The sequence below is a fragment of the Xiphophorus couchianus genome, chromosome 8, assembly GCF_001444195.1.
Source record: "Xiphophorus couchianus chromosome 8, X_couchianus-1.0, whole genome shotgun sequence".
Taxonomy (NCBI): domain Eukaryota; kingdom Metazoa; phylum Chordata; class Actinopteri; order Cyprinodontiformes; family Poeciliidae; genus Xiphophorus; species Xiphophorus couchianus.
Window position 1 is genome coordinate 20,940,836 of NC_040235.1, and position 25,637 is coordinate 20,966,472.

General features: G+C 39.6%; 1 protein-coding gene across 1 annotated transcript in view; it reads right to left on the reverse strand.

The window, feature by feature from the left end:
- The window catches only part of lamc3 (laminin, gamma 3), a 136,001-nt gene that overhangs the window by 15,497 nt on the left and 94,867 nt on the right, over positions 1-25,637 (reverse strand). The window contains exons 13-19 of the mRNA XM_028024766.1: positions 9,914-10,102; positions 9,369-9,614; positions 6,834-6,987; positions 6,601-6,743; positions 6,273-6,451; positions 3,622-3,802; positions 2,336-2,580 (exon numbers count right to left, since the gene is read on the reverse strand). Of these exons, the coding sequence (XP_027880567.1) occupies positions 2,336-2,580; positions 3,622-3,802; positions 6,273-6,451; positions 6,601-6,743; positions 6,834-6,987; positions 9,369-9,614; positions 9,914-10,102 (1,337 nt within the window). The remainder of the gene's footprint in view (positions 1-2,335; positions 2,581-3,621; positions 3,803-6,272; positions 6,452-6,600; positions 6,744-6,833; positions 6,988-9,368; positions 9,615-9,913; positions 10,103-25,637) is intronic.

Consider the following 25,637-nt stretch of genomic DNA (forward strand, 5'->3'; position numbering starts at 1 on the left):
TGACCAAAAAAACTGTGTTTGTTTGAGGTTGTCTTTTTGTTGGAACACAAACTGCTTTCACCATCTAGCCTTCGGCTTAAGGTAAAGTTAGAAAACTTTTAGGTAGCTCTTCCTTCATTACTCCATGAATCGTGATGCATACAACAGCAGTGTAGGGAGCGACTCGGCGGGATTGTTCAGTCACCGCCAGGCTTAACAGGTGGGGCACTGTTCTTGGGAATGAATGTCTAAACTTGACTCCAAAAACAAACTCTCCTCTTGGTCATTATAGCTGAATTAACAACTGTCTAGTCAGACTATAAAACCTTTGTTTCACAAGCCATTTGGTTTGTCTATGTAGGCAAATTATAATCTGGCATGATGGTGTCAATTTTGGAGAAGGTGCTTCTTTTATTGGTGAGCCGTTTCAAGCCATTTTGAGATTCAGTCTTTCTGACAGTGAAAAATAGACATGGTTTGACAATTATCCCAAACATGCATAAATGGCTTGAATTAAGCTTCCTGAATGGTTTTCCAAAGCTATAACAATAAACTTATTGATTTGTGGACTTTGCTTATACAAGTGGAACAGTGCAACCATACCAACTAACGTAGTTGAACTCTACCAATTTTGCCATGTGCTTGAAGTGCAACGTCATGGGAGACATTCATCAGAATATCAGTAAAGGAGTGTGCATATAATTATGTAAGATTAATACTATAGTATGCACCCAACTTGTTTTCAAAATATATTATGTTATTTGATCATTTCCTTTAAAAAAACATATAAAAAGAGCAAAAATAATATGATATTTAGACTATTTTTGATCAGAAATATCTGCTGTATCATTTTTGTTATTTTGTTTTAGTTATTACCACTATTTATATGTGAATGTATAAAGCTAGAGATGAGACTCATTACCTATTAGGGATTTGATCAGATATAGCTAAAAAGAAAAAAAAAATCATACCTAGCAAAATGATAGATGCTCATTTTGTAAAACGCTCATTTTGTCCATCTTGGTCATGTATGATCTTTAATGTTATATTCCAGTTTAACTTTGGGACTCTCTCTAAAGTGTACATCATGTCTAAACAATTTAGAGCTACTTCTCCTTGGTCAGGCTGCAGTTAATCTGTTGCATCCATCCTACATCCTAAACCCCTGCCGAGTGTTTACACACCTTGTTCCACTGAGGGTTTTGTTTTCTGCAGCTCTCCGTTTCCTGTTTGTATCCTCATATATACACTCTTCACTTACTGCCATAAATCTCAAAGAAAGAATCTTTCTCTAAGAGGACTCTTATCCAGTCACCCGCTGTGAATTGCTGGCATGTCTTGGATTTCGGACCCATTTTCGCCCTTGTGAGAAGTGGTTTAGAAACTATTACTCGTCCTTTGAGACCTCTGCCAGACAGGCTTTTGTTGATGGGACTTTTTTTTTTGCCGTTTGTATTCCAGCATTTTTTTTTTTTATCTTTTAAAAATTGATGAAGTTGCTTTTCTCTCAATGAACAAAGCTTGATGTATTGATTTTCTGATGCCACACTCAATTTCGGTCTGCCTGATCGTGCTTTGGATACAACTGATTCAGTTGTATCCAAAGTGTTTTGGAGTGCAATGCAGCCTTTAGAAACTGTCAATACACCTGTAAGAGGACAGAGGAGCCCCTGCTTTGTTTGGAATAATGATAGAACTTCAGACATTTTCACTTAAATCTGGCACCATGTACATATGTATTTTTTTTAAAATAGAAACCAATGCATCCTTTTAGTTTTTGCTGAAAAAGGAAAACCTTACATGAGTAAGGTAATCCGATCTTTGGTCTTTGCCAGTGCTAAAAGCTAGTCTCTCTATTTTTCTTTCTTATATGTTTTCTTATAGGTCATCTAATTTGTTCTTTAGCAGCTGCTTTGGCAACACATTAAAAGTAATTATCTAATATCTACTAATGATCTGTTTCAAGGAAATGTGCCAAGAAGACGTAAAATTTAATGTCAATGAAGTATACGGATAAATTTAATTAAATGAGAATGAGTATTTTTCAGGTTATTGCCATAGTTTATTTAAAAAAAAAACTTCTATAACCAACATCACAAGCATCTAGTAGATGGGTTTGCAAAAAGGTTAACACAACATGGATGTAGGTTAGCACAAGATGTGAGCAGAAAGTGGGGGTACGACCCAACAAACGGGTGAAATGACCCAGATGATTTCCATTAATCCCAGTGTTGATAGTGTAGAGATCATGATTGGGGCAGCAAGTTAACAGTTATGTCTATATACTCCACCCATGGTGGCGCAGTTGTTTCCTCAGCATTACAAATTGCTGATACTGGGCATGTGTGTCACCCACCACATTGTCCAGATCCAGCGTTGCCTGCTTCAGCTGATCCCTGGATACCCTGATCATCAACAGGATTTTGGTGAAGGTTCGACACGCTCCTGTACTTTCCTCATCCTTCCCCTCGTCCTCGTCTTCCTCCACCGTCAAGCTGATGCTGCAGTTCAAAGCAAATGTAATGCCGTGGAGCTGAGCTGAAAGTGCGCCCGCTGAAGCTTCCAGCAAGGAAAATTGTTTTATGAAGGCCTCCCGTGCCTCTGGAAGAACAAAGCAAATAAAAACCGCATTAAGCCTTTCATGGATTATTTCACAGAGAATGTTATTCTTCCCCTACTCTTTGTAGCTCGCAACTATCTTGCTCTCTAAACTCTCATTTACCGGGGTAATTCGTGCAAGGACTCTCATCCTTCCCGCCTATCTGCTAGAGAGGAGACAAAAAAAAAAAAAAAAAGCATGTGGGAGTCTGTCCAAATTTCAACACTTCTGTCACACTCGCTTTGTAGTTTATGAGGATAATCTGACTGGCTGTTAAAGCAAGTAATTAGGGGGTGAGTCCAATCAGTACAATATGTGTCGGTTGTTGCTTCATTCTATCTTTGTCTTATGAATTGAAACTAAAAAACAACCCAGCATGGGTTGTTTTTGTGCTCACACAGAGCCTGTGGCTCCCACATGCTCATTATATCATTATCAGGCCACCCAGTGTCTTAAAGAGCATGGCTGGAATGTGTGCGCGAGTGGTGTGGGTGTTAGGAACAACTGTTATCTGCATTGCAACTATAATCACTATAAACTAGGGATTAGAGATGCACTTTCTGTCATATCAATAGGGATTAAGTTAGTCACATGGTGCCTTGTTTTATATTGTTATGATTTGTCTCCATTTGGCCTGTGCAGCTGAGCCTGTAAGCCTTGTTCCCCTCGAAAGATAATGAGGATATATCAGCATTGTGTTAAAGTAATTGGGAGAGGTCGGGTATTGTTGCCTGCTTCCTGATTTAATCGCTTTGTTGTGCCTCGCGTGCAACGCCGGCGCGCCGGGGTAAGAGATGCGCGGCAGAAAGCCGGGGGTGGCGTTACGTCAAACGTCTCGGCCACGCTCCCCGATCGCTCATATGGTTATCATCTCCCAGGCAGGATGCGCCGCAACAGACACAAAGGGGAACAGGCTAGAGTCGTGTTTCACAAGGCGAACGCTGTCATGTGTCTCGAGAAGTGACGGACAAAAGAGGGTGAGGAAGGGGAGGGGGGACATCAAAAGGAGCGAGGAATTATCTCTTGCTTTCTTGCTGTTGTACCTTGGAAGGCCAGAAAATCCTCCAGCGCGTTGGGAAAAGTATCTTCCCTCTGGTGCTCCCCTTCATAAAGCCCCGTCGTGGCGTACTTCAGTGGGTGGTGGCGCTTCCCAAATCTACCTCGGCAATCAAAGTGAGCCAGGAGCTTGTCCAAATCCTGAAGACGAGTCTGAAGCTTTTCGGCCTGTAACAACATCATGATTTTAAAAGAATCAGAGGGAGAGCAGGCTTTTTTGTTTATATTAAAAAAAAGCCGAGAAAAATAAAATAATGTGGCTCTAAAATATCTGTATTCATTTATTCAGATGCAAAGATTGAGATGTGACTTCAATTCTTAGTACACCAACACATGAAAATGTAGTATTTCAACAAAAGCAATGAATAAATGAATATCAACAACGCGATAAGGGATGGAAAAGCGTCTTCCTATCTGGATCCTCTCGCTGTTCTCTGTGCCATAGGCAGAGGAGGAAAGCATTGCGAGAGATAAGTAGATTAGACTTTGAGAGAATAAAAATCAGGTCTGAAAGTGAAATGAAAGGGACGTGATTGGTCCTGGCAGTTAAACAGTCATAGATGTATTAAATGTTGGTGTGATCACACATCTTTTTAAGGGGGAAGATGTGCCATAAGTTGTCCACAAGACCAATATGATTATCAGCTGTGCTTTCTGCTACTTAGTAACCAAAGTGTCTGCCAGGTGACAAAAAAAAAAAGTCTTCAGAGTTTACTCTTGGCTCTACATAACTCTTATTTTCTGGGTTTGATCATCTTTTCAATAAATACAAAATAAATCGTTGAAAGAAAGGTCAGAAATAATCCCAGTTGATGTTTGTGAAAAGTCATGCAGGAGTCATGGCAAATGCATAGAAAACGGTGCTCTGCTCAGATGAGACCAAAACTGAACTATTTGACCCACAGCAAGACGCAACGTGTTGCTGAAAACTGACAGTCCATCTAATAGATTTACACCATCACTATGGTGAAGCATGGTGGTGGTTTACTGAACCTGGGGCAGTGAGAGTTAGGGTTGGTGAGTAGATTGATAGAGCTGAAATGTAGGGCAAACGTGGATGAAACCCTTTCAGAGATTGACATTAGCATGACATCGATCTTGAACATACAGCACATGATCTAACAGCACATGTTAGATCAAAGCATATTGATTTAACATTATTTAACATTGCTCCTAACAAAATTTACAATTTAAAGATTCTAATCACTAAAAGCTTTACAGTAGTTTGTGATGACCTAATATGGAACTCTTAAAATATGACGATTGTTGGTTTTTGACAAGAAATGAAAAAGTTCTCAGGGTATGAAGGATTTTGCAAAGCCATGACGTTACTCCATTTCTCCATTTTATGTTTTATCCAAAGGGGGATAAAAAAATGTCAGCACCAAGATAGGGAGGCAAAGAGGGTGACCGGTGGGAGGGGGATGGGATGTTAGAGGACAGGAAGAGTAATTGCAAGAGTTCAGAGAAGACAAGGGTTGGGATGTTCACTGAATTGCTAACACTGTGGAAATCACTGAATGCATTCGCACAGGAACGGTGCTGGTCCAGAGAGGACGTCCAGCCACTTCTGCAAGGGGAAAAGAATAAGTGCAGGACATAAAGGCAGAACATGTCAAGAGGTATTGGATTCTCCTCAGAAGGGAAATCCAGGGACGCACAGAGTCTTGGCGCACCGAGCATGGGATGCAACAGATCCAAAGGGACAGAAAGAAGCGCAGAAGATCATTAGGGCAAATGTCCCTTTCTATTTCAATGCACATCCACTGTATAACTGCAATCTCCAAAATACAAAGGAGCCATATGGCTGTCAGGAAGGTCTGCAAAGGCGGCGTGCTCCGGGGGAATGTGATATTTCAAGGGAAGAATTGCACCTCGTGAAAGCAAGAAGGCAAGAAACACCATGTAGGTGTGAAACCTATTTATATACATTAGTGCAGCAACCAAGTGTTTAAGGCAAAATCGAAAACCCAAAATTAGACATTAGGAAAAATGGAGATAGATGAAGCAAACAAAAATGCATGGCAGGGGGAGAGCTATTTACACAAATCAGGTAATTTACAGTAGAATTTGGTAATGCCAGGCCTTTTTTTAATCCCAAAGTGGGGAAAATTCACTTGTTACAGCAGGACAGCAGCTAAATATGCCCCAAAGAATATAAAAATATCTGGAAAGATAATATAAACAACTATATATTAACAAAATGCATTATTAAAATACAATCAAAATTAAATATAAACTTAAACATTTGGAAGAATTTTAAATACAGACTAAATAAATACTGAATATGTTCTGTTGCATGGATATTGCACAATTTTACAGAGCTCACATGAAGGTAGCGTAAATAGCATGTTATTTGCTGCATGTGAAAAAGTGAAAAGTCACTGAAAACACTTGAACTCAAGGGCAACCTTGCTGAACTAATTATCCTAACAGTCATGTTTTGGTCTGTAGGAAGAAGTCAGAGTACATGGAGAGAGCCCACATATAAACTCTGGTAGAACATGCAAACGCCATTCAGACAGAACCCAGGCCTGGATCCAAACCTTTGCATTAAAACCGCATTTGAAATTCACAAAATTCCTTCACCAGGGTGCCCGTATCAGCACAGAAATGATCTTTAACTACAGATACTCACATGTTTTTTGACGAGGCCGTAGCAAACTGGACACTCCTCACACTGGTGAGTGGCTCGGTCATAGAAATAATTCATCTCACATTTGTCGCACTTGTGACCCACGAAGCCCCGGCGGCACTGGCAGGTGCCGTTGCCGTGACACTGCATGGAAGCGGAGCCCATCGGGTCACAGTTACAGGCTGGATGAAGCGGGTTTAGACGAGAAGGGGAGTTAGGAAGCGAGGGTAAACAATTTACGAGTTAGAGAAAGCTTTCAAGTGTGATCTGTACTGAACGATCAGACAAGGGCACAGGGGGCAGCTGCAATGCCTGATGTAAGGCAGTGTACCTCTGCAGCCGTGTGAGGAGAATCCAAAAAAGCCCACACGGCAGGAGCCACACAGGGTCCCCTCCACCCCTGCGCGACACACGCACTCCCCCGTGATTGGATGGCAAGCCATCGACACCGAGCCGACTGGGTTACATTTACACCTGGTGAAGGCAGGACAATGTCTTAATGGCAGGTTCAATGCATAATCTCTCATACAGGCCTTCTTTCAGATGCGGTGGGAATCCATTTACCTTTCGCATCCAATGCCAGGCTGAAGGTTGAAGAAGCCGACTTCACAGTGGCTGCAATCTCGCCCGGTCACATGAGCGAGGCAACGGCAATTTCCTGTCATGGGGTGGCATTCGTCAACAGGCCCGGCGGTTCCCGCAGCGTTGCAGCGACATGCTGGAGAAGAACAAATAAAGCATTTTAATAGTTAACGTAAAGATAATGTTATATTGTTGACAGCTTAAATTTGCATCCATCTCCTTTTCATATGGAATATGTTATTAGTTTTATCTCATTTGAGTGCTGGAGGGAGAATTAGACAAAATGACAGACAGGAGCATGGAAATTCAAGCATCCCTCTGCAACATTGTTCTGCCGGATAAATTCAACTGGGGATTACAGGTAGGAGAAAAATAGGAAAAGGAATATGAAAGTGGAAGAATGAACACCTCCGCTGTGGTACTTTGGGTCGTTTCCTGCCTTTGTAACTTTATTTAAAGTTCAGTTGCTGATTTTCTTTTTTACCTTTTAACAATTCAAGGACTTTTTTTTTAAAAGTGATTCGACTCTGAGCCATTTGCTCATCTCATTTGAAACTTTAGCGTTTTAGTAACCTGAAAAAAAGAAAAAAAAAAAAGAATGTGCACCTATACACCAGAAGTGAATGCTTCAAATAGATATTCCTGCATTCCTGTCGAGAGAAATATCTGAATCCCAGCACCACTGATTATACAAGAAGTAAAACTTTATAAATCTTCTACTGCAGTCTGATGGGAACTTCTTTTTCTTCAGGAGTTGCAGTGTAAAAACAGCTAACAGAAATGTACAAAAGTCTTAATTTATGACAAAATTCTTCTCACAGTTTTCTTTAAAAGATTTAGAAACTGAGTTTGTAAGGACTCTGATATCTTTCACAGTTCTACACCAGCTATACTCACAGTTGTAACTTTGTACATCCCTGTGGACAGTTGTAAGTTCATTTACCATAAATCTGCAACATGGAAGGATTTTAGATATTTTTGCAAGAGCAGCATAAAACGTATAGTGCAGTCAGAAGTCTGTATGCACTCCTTATAATTTGGGGGCTTTTACTGCATTTAACCTGTTCTTTTTCCAAGGTAAAATGGTTATATATACCTTCGGTGAGTTGTAAAAACAACAAATGTGGATTTTTCTTTGAACCACTCAAGGTCAAAATTATACACATAACACAAAAAATATCTGTATAAATGTATTTTGCCAAGTTGCAGGGAAGCTACTTGTTCTTTGTAGCCACAAACAAGGTCCTGATATAATTGTGACTGAATATTTGACCAATTGTGCAATTAAAAATCATGTAGCTTGTTTAAACTGGTTGGTTTTAAGGCACAGAGTCAACCTTCAGACAGGTATGCACTGAGATGAAAATTTGGGGCAATATCCACTATTGATATTGCTGTTATGGCTGATATTTTATAAATGTTTAACTATCCTTTCAACGCTTTGAAAAAACAACTGCCCTGCTGACTTTACCACTGGTTCTCTGCTTCAGTTTCCCACAATCCTGTGCTACATCACTGTCACTGTCACGTGATCAAACAAACACCTCATGACCAAGCTCCTTCCCCAGACAAAAAATTGCAGAAAGATGGAAAAAAATATTAGTTGGTAATATTGGCCCAGTTTAATTTACCAAACTGACACTGTTATATTAAAAACGACTAATATTGGCCGATTTGGATGTTAGTGGCGATACATATTATGTATTCCTACAAAATATGCTGTTGCAAAACAACTCAGGAACTACTAAAGCTTAAGCCCAAGACCCTGGAACATCAGTGTGATTGTCCATGGTGAAGCAAGTTTAACATCACGAAATACTGAGTCGGTGTCAACTAAAAAAAGAACTCCCTGCTCCAAACTGCTTCAAGCATGACTGAAATTTAGAAATTTTTCCACATGGAAAAGTTAATTTTTTTCTGGAGAAATCAGGACAAGGATTGAGGTGTTTGCCTATAAAGTCCAAAAAATATGTTTGTGGGTGTAGAGATGAGGATTTCAAAGCCAAGAATACTGTACTGTCTGCATCTGGCTGAGGGTCTGTTTCAATGGCAGCTTGGGTACTGAACAAAATGATGAAGACACACGACTATCTCTAAATTTGATGAATGTTGATTGTAGTTAGATGTTCCATCAGAGTAATGATCTCAACCAAGCAAGCTTTGGAATAACTAATGCCAGATTTCTGGAATGACCCAGCTTCAGAAATTTTCTAAGGGATCGTTTTTCATTAATTACTGGAGGGGCATGTATATTTTTGAGAGTGTACATATGATTTTGATCCTGTGTGCAAAGGAGTACACCTGCTATTTTCACATCTATTCTATTACCCATTTGTTTTCTAAATTATCTTAAAATTAAAAGTCAATTCTAAGAAGGGATTCAAAAGACAAATTAATAATTTTATCTATAATAAATGTGTGTAAACTTGTAATTGGCACTCTTCTGTTAAAAAAACAACTCTATCCATATTAAATAATTAAAAGACATTATTTTCTAATGCTTTCTTAGTGACTCACGTCTGCACTTCTGTCTGGCAGCTTGGTTCAGGGCGTCCCCATAAAAGCCCTGCTTACAGCGCTGGCACTGGTCGCCCTCTGTGTGCCCGAGGCACTTCAGGCATCGCCCAGTAAAGTGGTCACAGACTCCCACGGCGTTGAAATCCACATTTCCGTTGCAGGTGCACTTTGCGCAGGGGCGAGACGTCCCCGACGTTCCCAGGGGGTCGCCGTAGTAGCCATCTTCACAAATCTGACAGCGCACGCCTGCACGCGCACAATGAAAGGCAAAGGAGGTGAGAGGGACTTTGATGGCAGTGCCGGAGGTCATTTTCGTGTAACATTAGACTATGTTCTAATTAAATTAAATCCGCTGATTAAATGTGCCTGAATCACAGGTGGCCCTTCGCAGTGACAGGAAAAGCAAATGAGCCGACTTAAAATGACAGTCTTCTCGGTAACAAGCTGATTTATGGAGACGTGGTTTGAATCTTGTCATAAAGCTCCTCATTTTCTTTGTTGACTCTCCGTGCACATCATCTTAAATTGCAGGAATCTCCCGTCACCTGTCTGTCCTGCAGGGCAGTTGGTGCAGACCACCTGTCCGGTCTCTGCAATCTGGGCGCAGCTGCTGAGACCTGGGCAAGGGCAGGCCTGACAATCACCACGAGTGCCAATCAAAGCGTTGCCATAGTAACCATCCAGGCAGCGCTCACAGGTCGTCCCGCCGGTGAAATCCAAGCACTCGCACACCCCTGTAACACAAAGAGGAGTTACACATTTGTATCACACAGGAACACCTGCTCATAAATTACCAGACAATGTTTTTCTCTCCATGCCAGCAGAGGGCGCTGTGTCTCTGGCCAAAAAGCAAATAGTACAGTCCATATTCTGCTTTAGAAAAAAATAAATAAATAAATAAATAAAACATTCCCTACAGCACACCATGGAGAGCAGAAGACAACTAAATTCACCCCAACTATAATTGCTTTGGGAAATATGTGAGCCAAATGCAGTCGGAAAGACCTTCAAGAAGCAAAGCAATTCCCCCACCATGAGGGGGGAGATTACCAATTCTATGATGTCCAAAGAACAAACTGTTGTTCTGAAATTCAGTAGAAAAAAAAAAGAAGAAAAAAAAAATCTACTTTCAGCTATAAACGACTTTAAATATACAACATGTGTTGATTTACACTCGCATACACATCAAAGCCCCAGATGCATTCTATTCAATTTACACAGTGATTTTTTTCTGTCCACCTGCTACATTTTAAATCTATTTAGCTACACCGGCCACTGAATGACACAACGTGACGCAGACCTGCCAGAATATCCATGGGAGCGATTCGATGAGAGTGTAAAAAAATGCGCAGAATGGTCGGGCTGTACAAACTTCTGTGGCTGTTCAGTGACCCACAGTGGCCCAGCATCCTAGCCCACAATAAGGCCCACAAACGCGCTTAAAGCCAACTGTGGGTAATGACCTAGTTGAGTTGAAGCAGTGAAAATTTGTTATGACAAAGAGAAACTTTGAAGAAACATGAAGAAAGAGACTACTTTTCACATCAGAGAGTTGATGAGTTTTCCTGCAAGCTGTGAAACTTATTTCTGAGGTTACCATTTATATTTTCATAATTTCATAGTATTAATATAATGTTTTACAAGGTATTTACAGCCCTTGAACTTTTTAACCATATGTTACATGACAGAGACAGATTTTAATGTGGGCAAGGCAGCTCATCGCCCAGGACAGCACAGTCTTGAACTTTTGTCAAGAGTGTTCTGAATCACTAGAATAAAAAAGCAAACAAACAAAAAAGAACATTTCATTTCACCTGACAAATATCCATTTCCATATTTTGCATATTAATTGAATAGTACACAGGAATTCCTGTGATGCAAAGTGTAAGCATTGAGCAAAAAGTATACTTCATGCTACATCTGGCTGATAAACCTGGAAATTTGGTTTAACAAAAATCACATGTATAACATTTCTACAAATGGGTGATTTATTGCAGCAGACTGCATGATGTGTCTGCATGTTGCTGCTGTAGAATGCTAGATTCAAGTGGCTACAAAAGTGTAATGCTTTGTAAGATGTTCTTTTGTATTTTGCCTAATTTACTGTGACTTTGTGTATTAGAATGACCCATTCATTGGCCATACCTACAGTAAACACAACTGAAAATCTGTGACAAAATTATTAATCTTATATTCAATGTGATTGACGTTAAGCTATTTTGTACAGAAAAATTGAAAGAAATTTCAGTCTTTGGTTGTGTAAAGCTGGTAATCTCCCAAAGGATTTAGTGGTATCAGAGCGGATTAATCCCAAATGCATCTGTCCAGATTTTTGTTTGTAAAAATGTTTGGAAACTTGTATCGATTTTCTTCCGTGTACAATAACGTCTGTGTGAACTGCTTTGCGTTGGTCGGTCACAAACATTTGCTTGGAAGGGACAGTGAGCTGCAGTAGCGAAAGTATCATTTCATTCTGTTTGCATACACAAAATGTTTGAAAGCTGAAGACATAAAATAGCTGGAATGAGCTCTAAAATTTAATAACCTGTCAAATGACTTTGCCACACATTGATAGCGGTAATTGAGTTTTGATTCTCTAAAGAACATGCCAATAAGATTGTGATGCATTGCAAATAATCTGCAGCTGTGTGAGTTAACTGGGGTCTCATTAAAGTTTCTCATCATTCCCCCGTAGCCCACTGTGTGCATAGGTGAGAAGCTCTTTGCTGTGGATTTTCAAGTCAGCTCACGTCACCGTTGAACCTCTCTTCTCTTGTTTGAGGTCACTGCTGTCGCTACATGGAACTAAATTAAAAGTCAAACGTTTAAAACAGAATAATGCCTGAAAAGCTAAAATGATCCCACATCTATGACGGGGGGCAGACAACAATTAGCCATTCGCCACTTCAAGTGCCCGGCTTCTGGCTAGAAATAAGTCTTTTGATGAGGTGAGCTGCATAATAAATAACATTCAAGCGTAAAATGCCAGCACTTCAAAGCCAGTATTTAGCAATAACGATTGTTCCCAGCACAAAGAAGTGAGTCTTTCTTGAATTTCATAAGGCATACAATGACAGTGGTGGCGTGCACTGTCAATCCCCAATGAGCCATAGTAAATTTAATGGCAGCAGAAATGTGCTGACTTTACTGTGTGTGAAGATGACTGAGTGTGATATGAGGCAGCAGAGCCACCGAGGGCCTCCTCGATGCTATTATCATTCCACGGGCTCCTCGGAAAAGCTAACGCCATGCATCACAAAATGTCGCTGAATTGCTGGATACCTCCTCGCGCTGCATTTCCTATCGCCATGCAAATCACCTTCCTTTCGTAATGTCTCCAAAGAACAATTTTATTAATGAATCAATGAGCATTCATTTAGTGCTAATGAATTGGGATTTCTCTGAATCTCCCTTTGGAGTACAACACAATATGAATCCTCACAATCCCGGTATTCTCCTCGCACCCCTCTCCCCTCTTGTGCTCTTCCCGTTTGAGCCGCACATGAGCGCGCTCTGCTCCTCTGCCTGAACTCTGCTCGTCCGTTCTGTGATGGGAAACCAATATTTCTGCGTAGGAAACAAGCGGGCTGGAGTTTTGCTCAGAAGCCATCTTCACATACAGATCACACTTCCAGACAGCTTCCTTTTCTTCCCGCATAGCCTCTTTCTTGCCTGCACACCTTCCCCCCATTGTACTCTGGCTACATAAATCCACACCTATTTTGTTAATCAAGTGTCTTGCAGGAGGATACACTAGGATGCATGACTGAGTGATGGCTTTAGACAAGAGATAAAGCTATACTAGAGCATATACAGGGTCAGTCATATATAAAAGCAAAACTGAAAGTTTACATGCGCTCTGTAGCAAGAGACGTAACTTTTTTTTATCGTCATTGTCTGACTTTAAATCAGCCTAAACTCTTCTTGTTTTATGTTAGGTAGAATTAATAAAAAGAGAAAAATAAAAATAAAAACTCAGTAAGATGCTACTGGAACCTGGTAAGATAGTGCCAGTATTTTCCACAGTGAAATGACTCCGTTACAGCTGGAAAAAGACTAACTTCTGGAGACATGAGCTGAGGTCTGATGAAACTAAAGCTCAAGTGTCAGACCATAATGACCATTGTTTTCTAAGCGGGGGTGGGGGGTTAGTGTCACTCAGGCCCTCTGATCACCATCTGCAGGCAAAGTCAGTTGAGAACTTCGCCTAAGGACACAACAAATCAGGGTGTTCGACTTCCAACAGGACAAACTCCTAGTAAACATGAGTAAACACCAATTGTGACGTACAGAAGTGGTAAGATCACTTTATGGGGTTGTTTTGCTGCATGGGGAGAACTGTCAGGAAATATTGAAGCAACATCTTGCGACGGCAACCAGGAAGTTGAAGCTTATGGCTAAATGGGACTTTCACATGGACAATGAACCTTAGCAAACAGGCCATTGAGTTGCTATGTGGCTTACGGTCAACAAAGTCAATTTTTTTGGAGGTTCTATCACAAAACTCAGATCAATAAAAAAAATTGGGGCAGAGTTGATAAGGTTTGTACAAACAAGATGGCCTGCAAACCAGTTTAACCATTTCTGTCAGGAGGAATGGGTCAAATTTACAGCAAACTACTGTGAGAAATGTACAGTATGTGTATACTTCTGGTTTCAGCCGTGAGTACAATACATTTTCAATCTTTTGGACTTTTAGAGTGCATTTTTAAACGATATTAGCTTCACAATACCACCTCCCTTACAAAAGTATGTGGTTACCGTTTTTTGATTTCTAGCAGTAGGATTTTCTTCTCGTCTTTCAAAGTGGAGCTTTAGACAATTTGTTGTTTAACAGTTTTATTTGACATTTCAGAAGAAATTGTTACTGGGGCAGAGAGTATACATCCTGGGGCTGCTGTGTACCCTGTGAAAATGATTTCGGCTACGCCTCCAGAGATACAAACAGGCACTGGCAAAGACACACAGACTCAGCATATCTCTCACCTCACTGGATTGGTTCATGTTAGACGATCATTCAGTTTTTCTCTCACTCAAAGAGCCATAAGTGACCTCTCAAAAGATAGCAGTTATCAGTGTTTGCGATGGCTTGTAGTGGCTTTAACACCAGACAGAGGAAGTAGAGTGAGGGGAGCGGAAGGAGAAATGTGCTTTTGTTTGAGAGGATCACAGCTCTCCTCTTTTGATTTTTAAAATCGTCAGATGTATTTTCTGAACAAATCAGCGCACGTCACTCTGCACCATCTTGGGAGGTTGTTCAGGGAAAAATGGGCATCATGTGGGGCTTTTGATAAACACGTCAAATGGGTTCAAAGCAACGTGTGACGACGCGAGTCATGAGAATGTTTACGCTTTTTTTTTTTCATTTTGCCCCAATGACACAAATGCTTAAAAGAAATCAAAAGAAGAAAAAAAAAAGAGTTGGAAATATGATTACCTTTTCCCTCCATTTCCTTTGCAGTATTATGTAAGAAAATGGCAGCATGGACTATAAGCTGTAAACTATAAGCTATTCCAGCTGTATCCCTCCATAAACAATAAAAAAGCTGCAGGGCAATAAAATCTATTTACCGATGCATGGGAAGAGGCTGTTTTAATGAAGGAAAGGAGGAAATAAATCAGAAAAAGAGATGCAGAAAAAGGAAATTTTGCATGCCTCCCTGGAGGCTCAAGGGTAAAAGGCTGGGTTTAATCTGCTGCAGAACTGTTTCATGACACTGCTGCCGTCTACTTTAACACAAATATTCTCTGACTGCATATGCGGCTTCTCATTGAGTTCTAAACAGACTACTGCAGAGAACAGGGGGGAAGGCTTCTAAGAAAAATAACCTAACCAAAAAAAAACAACAAAAAAAACCAAAAACAAAAACACATAGGGCAGTATGTTTTGCCCAAGCCAATACATAATGTGTGAAATACAGATGACGGGGGAAATCTGTTTTGTCATAGTGTGACTGTGGAAAATAAATGCATCAATTCTTGTTTTGTGTATAGAGGCTGTCGGCCAAATTATTATAGTCAAGGCCCCCGGGTATCAGGGAGGGGAGTGCTGGCAGCTGTGGCTGTAGCTCATGTTGTCTCACTAAATCTCTGGGTCAGCTCCTTCTTAAAGGAGAGCATTGTAAATGATGCATTTTGGTCTAATTAAATGGTAACTCCCTCATGAAGCTGTTCAAACAAGCCACAGATATGCAGACTGTATTTAATAATTCTGATGCATTCATTCAACTTAACTACAAGCATGGGAGTCTAAAACATTTAACATGTCACTTAGCTACAGAATGCAACTTTATTCTTTATGATCTTCCTGGGTTTAGCAACAAACTTCTCCAAAATGACACCGGAATCTTCAGAACATCACATGTTTGTTTTCTCTGATGCCACATTTTCAGTTTCATTTCCACTAGTATTAAACTCCAAGGCATGAAGAGAAATTATCATCCCTCACATAATAATTAATTAATTGTGGAGAATCAACTTAATCAGTGTCACTTCAAGGCTAAACTCTCTAAATGGAGGATCTGTTAAAAGGTTATAAGTTGTTAGTATCTTAGTTGCCACAGATGAATCTTTCCATGCAATCAGAGCTAGGCCAAAAATAAAGCAGATCTTTGCTCTGTTAAAGCAACTTGAATATCAAAATCATCATAGCTTTTCACACAAATGTGATACATTTTTACTTCTGTTATATTTGCGTTTGTGGATTATTTACACTGACGCTCACATTAGATTGGGGTGCATAGCGAAACCCGATCCATTTAAAAACCAAAGAGCTTCTTATCCATACCAGGATTAAAAAAATATGTTTTGTATGAACTGCTTTGACCCTTTTGCTATGGAAGTTGCTGTTACTTTTTATAAATCCACTTTGGTCTAAACTTTGTTCTTAATAGCTGTTAGCTGGAAAGCTAATCTCCATTGGTTTCTAGTGGATAAGTATGGGATGCATCAGCGGTAAAAACTAAGTTCTTTCTTGCCACTTATAATGACCAAAGAAAGTTAGATAACTATCACAATAACATCTAATTTCCCTTCGGGGTTAATTCTTATAGAGATGTATTGCACTAAAATAAATCCAATGTTCTGATGCCATTCTTACACATCCGTATCCGGAAAATTTTGATTCAGACATTCAGATATTTATGTTGACTATGGTACCTAAATATCTGCTCTGATCCTTCTAAAACAAGTAAAAAAGGTATTCTTGTTGTTTCTTCTATTGCATAACAGCACGTGGTTGTTTTTGTCTCTGACATTTGCGCAAGGCCAAATTTTTGAATAATGTTGAGTTGTTTTGCATAGCTAAATGTCACACCCACTGCAATATGTCAGCAGAAGTCAGAACACCGAAGTCCTCCTTAGTTTATCCTGGCTTTGCAAAGGAAAATGGATCACTGGAGGCTCCTATTGCAAAATATATTCAAGTCTAGGTTGTAAAGGCCATCACACAACATGACTTACACAGTGACGCTTGTAAACGATGGCCAACGTGTTCATCAGAATACATATTTGTATGCTAAGTTGAAATATGAAACATTCAGAGTCAGAGCTTTCCAACAAAAGGAACTATTTGGAATAAAACGGGGCAAACGAGTACAAGCAATTCTCGAAATGCTGCTGAAATGCCATCTCAAGTCCTCAAAGCTCATTAGTCTAAAAAGTCTTGGGGACAAACTTGAGTCAGAAGAGTTCATGCACAGTGAAGCTGGCTCTGGCACCAGTTTATTCAGCCTTTAATCTCTCTGGTGGGCCGTGTTTGTTCAAGGCTTAGCCCTTAAGATGCCAAGGCTGCATCAGTGTGGGATATGAGGAGCGACAGTGTGGGTAAAATGAAGCGAGAAAGAGCAGAAAAAACAGACAGATGTAGTCAGTCTGCATTGAATCTCCCCATGTAATTTCTATTGCTGATCCCATTGGCCACGCTTTACTTATCTCCTCTCAACCAGCGCACTTATTTCGCACAAAAATAAACAGCCAGATAAACAATGCACACACTCTGTCTGCCTGTCGTGGCTCGCAGTCACACTGTCAAAGATTGCTGGTCTGAAAAGGTTCTGACCTTTCTCTTGACGTAATTAGTTTAGACAAGGAAAACTTTACACAACGAGCCCAAGAAGTCGTCAAAATGAAGGATAATTTGGACGTCTTCAAACTTGAAAAGCGATACTCAGTCAACCACACAAAGCCGTTTATGCTTTCCGACTTTAGAAGACGCAAAGTCAAGCTCCCTGCAAATGGAAACTATGTTCTGAAAATAGCTCCTTAAATGTAATCTTAAATTCAATGCAGCAGGATCACGGAGAACAAAAACGGTGTCGTGCACCATAGATACTCAACCAAAGAACCATGTTATTGGCTTAAACAGAGAAGCTGTAATACAGCATCCAGGCACTCAATATCCAGCAGTGTGCTGGGAACATCACGTGTTTCATTTGTTTAAGTGATTAATGAGCACTCGCATGCAGGATACGCTGCAGAGAAAATTGAGTGTCTCTGTTCTATCTATACAATCATCTCTCCCCCTCTCCCAAATCCACTCTTGGATTTGTGAATTATGGCCTATGCCCAATTTTATGGATGGGTTATATGCAATTACTACGGTGTACATGCTGTGCAGAGGCATGTCTGGCCCATCCTAAAATCAGCACTGTACATGTGCATTTGAACGTGCACCGCTCTTTTGAATCTAAAGGACATATGTTTGACTTCATCCACCCCACAGTGCCGGAGCTCGGCCGAGATCGCAATCTGCTTGTTCCACAACAAATATTAACATTTCCAATCTGTTGTGTTACATTACAGCAAATAGAACCGACACAACCCAGAGAGTGTTAATAAATCATGATTATGAAACACCATTGGCGGCGGTTTTCCCCGGCAGCCGGTGAATAAACTCCATCCCAGCTTTTGTCTGTGGGCCCGCCCTGCAGGATGATACGAGCCGTTAGGTAATTATACAGCAATTAGGATTCTGATAGAAGAAACAGCAGGTTGGTCCTCCCGCCTAGTGACAAATGATGAACAGGGGTATCTAATCAACTTTCCTTGATAGCTCTCCCCTTGACCCGAACTTATAGATTCGCGGAGAGCTTGTGCAGTTTGTTTACTTCCTGCTTAATTTCTTATAAGAAAGCCAGTGGGCTGTCAGAACATGACATGCAACTCTAATCATCTATTTGAAAAAAAAAAGGCTAATTTTAACCGGCATCCTTTCCTCTGAGAGGCAGCTTATGCCATTCAACACAAGATACCAAAGGGCATAAGGCATGTTTGATGCCTGACTCAGAGGACACCATGTTCCATATTCAACTCTCATTTGTCATTCACACAGCACTGAGGGCAGGCAAATATTCAAACATCCCAAAAAACAATATGTGTATGTACACATATTCCTTAGACTCTGTGATGAAGAATATGTTTTTCTCCAGTTCAAAACAGCAAGAAGAAGAAGAATTTTTATTTGTATAGCACTTTTTTAGCTAGAAGGCAGTTCAATGACGCATTGGCTCCCCCTTTGCTGTCAATCGAACACAGTAATGTAAATTGTGAAGTAAAGTAAATTATGTGGGCACCACTAGAATTCTGAAAGTCTGTCGTAGAATCTGGCAACATGTTTGCAGCAAATATTTTATGTTTTACATGGATCAGACCTATTTGTCCAGCGATTTTCAAAAAATGGCTAATGGGATTGAGATCGGGCGAGTTTGGGGGCCAAGTCAACTCCTTAAACTAGTTCAACTCCTTAAGCTATTCCTTAATCACTGTTGCTTATTTGCAGGGAACATTATTCAGTTCAGTTCTACTCAGACTTACTTTATGAATCTTGAAGTGGAATTGAATGTTGTTGAAACTCAATCAGTCAGACTTTCTTTAGAGTCACTGTAGATTATAATCGGTGCTGGTAGGAGGATTCTCCTGTAGTGTTCTGTATTAAAGCCTTTGACTCTATTGTGGTAAAATTGCCTACTGCAACAGCTGAGGAAAGAAAAAACTCTCTACAACAGGCGTATATATTGTTGCTGTCTGCGCTTTCAGGGGTCAGCATGCACACAAGTAGTCTACAGCTCTGCACCCGTATGTGCTGAGGAATGCAAAGAACTACGTGTTTTGACACCTGTCTATCAGAACAAGAATTGTCTTTCGTAAGTTCAACTACAATAGCTTGTCTTTTACACGGGTCAGCCTTTGTTACCCACATGCATCCACAAACCTTGACTGCCTCCAGCTCTCCCCATTTACCTCCTTGTCCCACTTTTAAAAGATATCAACCCCAGATCAGGAAGACCCCAGAGGAGCTGCGGGTATCTGGCCAGATAACACTTCATACTCCTTTCTTATAACCCACTTTCCTGTCTGATAACTGTTACATAAAGGCCACTAGAGCAGACAATACCTAAAAGAAAAAAAAATCCATAAATTTTAAAAGCAAGGCTACTTGAACCGTGAGAACACAGAGTGTTTATCGCTGTCCAATAAATTCCACTCACCAAGAGGGGCCATGATAAAGAGATAAATTCTCTTTTTCAGTTCACCTGTCAGTGGTCATAATGTTATACCTGATTGTTGTGCATTTCAAAGGAAATCTCAAGCAATATTTGGACTTTTTCCTATTATCTTCACAGGTGTAGTCAGATGCTTACTCGAGTATTTAAGTCTGTATTTATAATTTGTTATAACTTGTTAAAAAACAAAGCACTATGTTGTATTATCAACCAATGAAGGAAAAAAAAAAGGTTCATACAAATCATCAAGAGCCAAAATGACATTCATACAGATTACAGGTTAATATAAACATGATTTTTATTTATTTATTCCAAACATGCTAGAAATATAAAATCACACACATGAACAAGGAGCGCAAAAGACACATATTTTTGTACAGCAATGTTAACATGGTTAAAAAGGAGAAGGAAGAAGTAACAAACTTATGAACTTATAAACTGATATTTTCAGACGGACCCTCATTATTAAATCGAATAAAAAATGATTGAAAATAAACTGTCTCGTCCAATAATCTAATGATGGTATGTTTTCTTTAAGATATTTTACAAAATAATAGCATGTAAATATTTCATTTGTTTCATTCATTTTCACTTTGTGACCTCAGCTTTCTTTTAGTCTCTTCTAAATTTTTAGACGCTTTATCCATCACATTTGATTTTGCCAGGTTAATCAAAACAAATACGCCGTTGATTTTGTTAAAATTACCCTAATCTTCAAAACATCTAAATTATCGTTCATTCACTCTGCTACCAGAAGAAAAAAATGAACCATTCAGATTTTCCACATTGTGAAATATAGTGTGCATGCAAATCTTTAAAATAGGGACACTGGTGAGTTCGGAAATTACTTAAGAGGTGAAAAATTACACAGTCCATTCTTACCAAATGTGTCTGACAAAGCTTTCAGTGCCTGAACCAAACCAGCCTGGTTGTAATATCACATTTATGTTCTACATGGATCAGAGCATGTACAACATTATATTATATTGAAATATATTATATTTCAACTATATTGAAATGGATGAAAACACACCATCTACACACATCTACCTTTCATTTGTGAATCCCAGTTCTGTTCAGTACAGAAGTTCAAGATATAGGTACAGATGGATAAAAGAAAGATCAGAAGTCGCTACCAAGAATGCCAGAAACTTTGACAATGAAAAAAAAAAAAATCTGACCTGACCAGCAAGTGAGAGGTTATGCTCACCAATAAGATAAAAGCTACACAAATTCTATGAAAATGTCCACTGTATGTGTTGTTCACTACATACAAAAGTTTTTGTTACGTTTACACAAGATGCAACTCTTCAGCCCTCATTTAAATGCATGTTGAATGAAATAGCCAGTCTTCAATACTCCTTCAGCTCTCTCAAGCTTTTTCTTTGGGCTTTGGCTGCTTTGTCATTAGTTTGTAAGTTTTAGGGAAGGCTTTCATTTTCATCTTGCTTGTGCAGCCCAACAATCCTGCCATGTTCAAACACAGGACTTTTTGAATTTGCCATCAGTCATAATAAGCATCTGAATACCTGACTGAAATAACATGAAAGTCAGAACGATGTTTATATTTTGAAATTATAGATACATGTTCTTTTGAGCTTTTAGCAGTTCATCTAATATGTTTTGATTCCTGAGTTTTCTTTTTGCAATTGGCAACTGTACTAAAGCTAATTATAATCCATATTTCCTTTCTCTGTATTATGATTTTGATAAGAATGTTTTCCATTTGGGGTCTTCAACCCTAGTCCTGGATAACTACTGTCCTGCAGGATTAGATGTATACCTACTCCAACAGAGATGAATCCCATTATTGAATGACCTCTTCAGCACGCCACCACATTTGGCAAAGACCTGCTAACAAGCTATTCATTTGATTCAGGTGTGTTGGATCAGGGTTACATCTGAAACCTGCAGGACAGTAGATATCTAGGACTAGGGCTGAAGACCCCAAATGGAAAACATTCTTATCAAAATCATAATACAGAGAAAGGACAGAGAAATGTCCACTTCTGGACATTAGATTGAGGTCTATGGTAGACCTCTGATATACATCGTAGTTCTGTGTTGCTTTCAGCTCATTTTTAAACCTGGTAAGTTCTGTTACAAGAATGATAAAACCTTTCATTTTAGTCTAATTAAACACACAGAATACGGAAAGAACAATAACATGTACTCAGATTTTATGTGTAAACTGCGCCTGGACTGTCCCATGAAACAGTTCTGACAACTGCATCTAGAGACAGTTCAGACAAAAACTGACAGTGAAAAAACTGTAATACAAAGGAAATATGCTTTTCAAAGACGGGAAGACAAAGGCTTTTGAGCGCTGCACAGAAGGAAGCCAAGGACGCGCAAAACAAAGTCAAGGTGACTGGGGAGAACAGATGCAGTCAAAAGGATGTAGAATACAGCAAGACACACATAGGGAGTCTGATGAACAAGAAGATGCACAGAAAATAAGAGTGAAAGACAGAGAGAGAAAGAGCAGGGGACATCAAGATTGAGAAGAGACAAAAGATACACAAGAAATCTGCAAGCAATTTAGACGTCATTAGCCAAGAGGCGGCTAACAAGTCTAATTAGGGAAGAGTAAGGCAGCCAATGATACCAGACTCGCTTCCAGACCTCGGTCATATTAAACCTGCACACAGGGCCACACACAAGACACAGTCCCTCTGCCAAAGCTGTGCAACATCTCTTAACTGGGTCAGATCACTGAGACTTTAAGCAGGAGGGCAAAAGGGGGGAAGATGGCTATAAGGAGAAGAGGAAGATTGAGAGAAGATAAAAGCTGTAGGGTGGGACCTCGGAAAGGGTGGTTGTCTGCTCAAGTGAGATGGAGAGAGCTGTTTGGGGCTGTGAAAGTGATAAAGCGAGGGAACGGAAAGATGTGCAGATGTATAAATAACCGCACGGAGGTTGGCTTGTTTACAAAGCCAACAGCTGTTGTTTTACTTCTGTCATTTACGAGACGTTGCATTTAGAGGTGAAAAAGAGAGATACCACTGCTACTGATATTATCGCCTATAAACATGCCAGGTACATTAAATCCAGATTCCCAGTGCTTCTGTTGTCCTCGTGGAGATTAGTATGTGTGAAATCAGATTACTGCTGTACTGGGGTAGCTTTTCAACTCCCACTTTGAGTGATAGCTTGCACAAGCTCCTGGGGGATGACTGAGTTACATTTCTTTAAAGCGATGATGCCCGACTGTCAGACAGAGAAATGCATTAGTAAAACAGTTTGCTTTCCTTCTTCCCACTCACTCTAAGCAGCAGAGAAATAAAATCTTGCATTAGTGTGATGATCCAACATCTCATGTAACGGTTTACTTAAAAAGGATTCATCTTGTACCTAACTCAGATCAGCATTTTAATTAGACAAAAAAAAAGCACCACTCTCCTCCTCTTTTTCATGAAGCCACAAAGCCATATTGAGCACCGACTTTTGAACGTCTGGGCTTTGGATTCAGCCTGTAAAAGAGCTTGTTTTTGTCCAGGCTCCAGTAAGTTGCAAAGCAATCTAAAGTTAAAGAGAAAAGTTGATGCTATGGCTCCCATGGAATATAACGGTTTCTGAAAACACACAGAAGTGCTGGTTCTGATTTACTTTTCCTCTCAAAAGACCACTTCAGGGGTGGTATAGAGAATTGAAGTGGCAAATCACAAACAAAAAGGCAGAAGCTAATGCTGTGAAAGCTCATATATTCTGACTTTTACGTCCTCACGGGACCCGGCTCCAAAATATGCTGAATTGTGTATCTTAAATAATCCATCTTGTGTGTGATGTTGCAAAGCATACCACTGGTACAGGTGACACAATGAAAATGCAACACCATGTTCTTCATATTTTCATTTTATTACACTGAGGGACAGACCTCTGATGTTAAGAGTCTATCTCGATTAAGTTATCAGTTTTAATGTTATTTAGAGCTGAAGTTGTCCAGCACTTACTCAGACATAAACATTTAAAAGGTTAGCTCCAGCTTGATGGAGGGAAAAATCTGTCACAGTACCACCATTAACTTTTTTTTTTTGTTTGAAAAGTGACTTGTTTTCAATATATATGACATTACTCTGTAGAACTTCCTTTTACTGCAATTTCCAGTTACAAGTCTTTTGTGATATGTCTCACCCAGATTTGCACATCTGGCTCTGTTAGATTGGATTTTGGAGCAGGGGTGTCAAACTCCAGTCCTCGAGGGCCACTGTCCTGCAGTTTTTAGATGTGCCACAGGTACAAAACACTGGAATGAAATGGCTTAATTACCTCCTCCTTGTGTAGATAAGTTCTCCAGAGCCTTGCTAATGACCTAATTATTCTATTCAGGTGTGCTGCAGCAGAGGCACATCTAAAAGTTGCAGGGCAGAGGCCATCCAGAACTGGAGTTAGACACCTGTGATTTAAAGCATCTGTAAACATCAGATTTCTGACAGCATTTCGATCTGAACTCTGATGATGTGCTCTGGATTTATGTGCAGTGTTAGTCGTCCGTCATGCATAGTGTGGCCCCCCCCAAAATCAATCAAACACCTACATCAGTAGTAGAACACAAGGTTTTCCAAGAAAACATTGGTGGGTGGGATCAGTGCAAACCAGAGAATTTGTAATACACCATTACAAATTCCCCAAAAAACAAAGTCCATAAAGTCCTCGCAAATGAAGATTTGGTCCTCAAATATGCTGTTTTCAATGTGGGTTTTGCTGCATTGAAAACAGACATTATTCGCACATTATGGTTAAAATCCTTCTGCTTTCTACATAATGCAGCCACTGCAAAAAATAAGTAAATAAAAAAAAGAAACAGTCTGCCACAGATGCTGTAGCTGTTGCCTAAAAGCTCTATCCATTGACACCTCTAACTAACTGAGAGGAACAATTGTTTCTTTTTATTCTCCCCATTTGTGCCTGCTTTGTTTGTGACCATTTAAAAAAATAGAAACAAATGTTAAACATTCTGACACTTTTTGAGCTTGATATGCACATGCACCATTTGCTTCGTGAATGAGGTTAAGATTAAGTTAAGATTATAATGACCTTCATCTCTTCACAATTACAGCATATACTTACCATTTGCACAAACGGTTTTCCCTGAGCTATTACTGATAAAGCATCTTGCAAAAGTACTTGTTTTGCATGTTTCGTTACAATATAACCACTGCCTTTAATGTAATGTATTGGGATTTTATGTGATAGATTAACACAAAATTACACAAAATTGTTAAGTGGGAAAGAAATTATGGTTTTCATTTTTTAAATTAATGAACCTCTGAAAATGTGCTTTAACATGTAATTATGTGAACCATGAAGGCCAATAATAAGGTCTTGTGGCTCCTATTGGACTTAGGTTTGAACTTTGACTCTTCCTTTTCTTTTCACAGGAGTACTGTATGTTTTAATACAAATATTGCAGCCTTGCTGTTTTGTTAAGGGTTGCTGTTCTGCTTGACGAAAAACTTCCATCCAGATCTCAATTTTTTTCCCAGAATTTAAAGCCTGTTGCCATGTTTTACAATGTATTTTACGCTACTCAATGTATTACAATATTCCAATTCACATTGCAGTAGGCTATGTTGTACAGTTTTACGGTAGTGACTCTCCATATTCGTTTTGAAATTTCAGCTGACAAGGTAAGAGTTCTAGATTTAGATGTAATTTCCTCTGGGTGTCCAGTCATTTCTTGATCTATAAACATCCATTCAAATCACCAATTAAATTCCAGGGGGAAAAAAAATGCTCAAAAGCATAGATGAAAATCTGCTTTTCC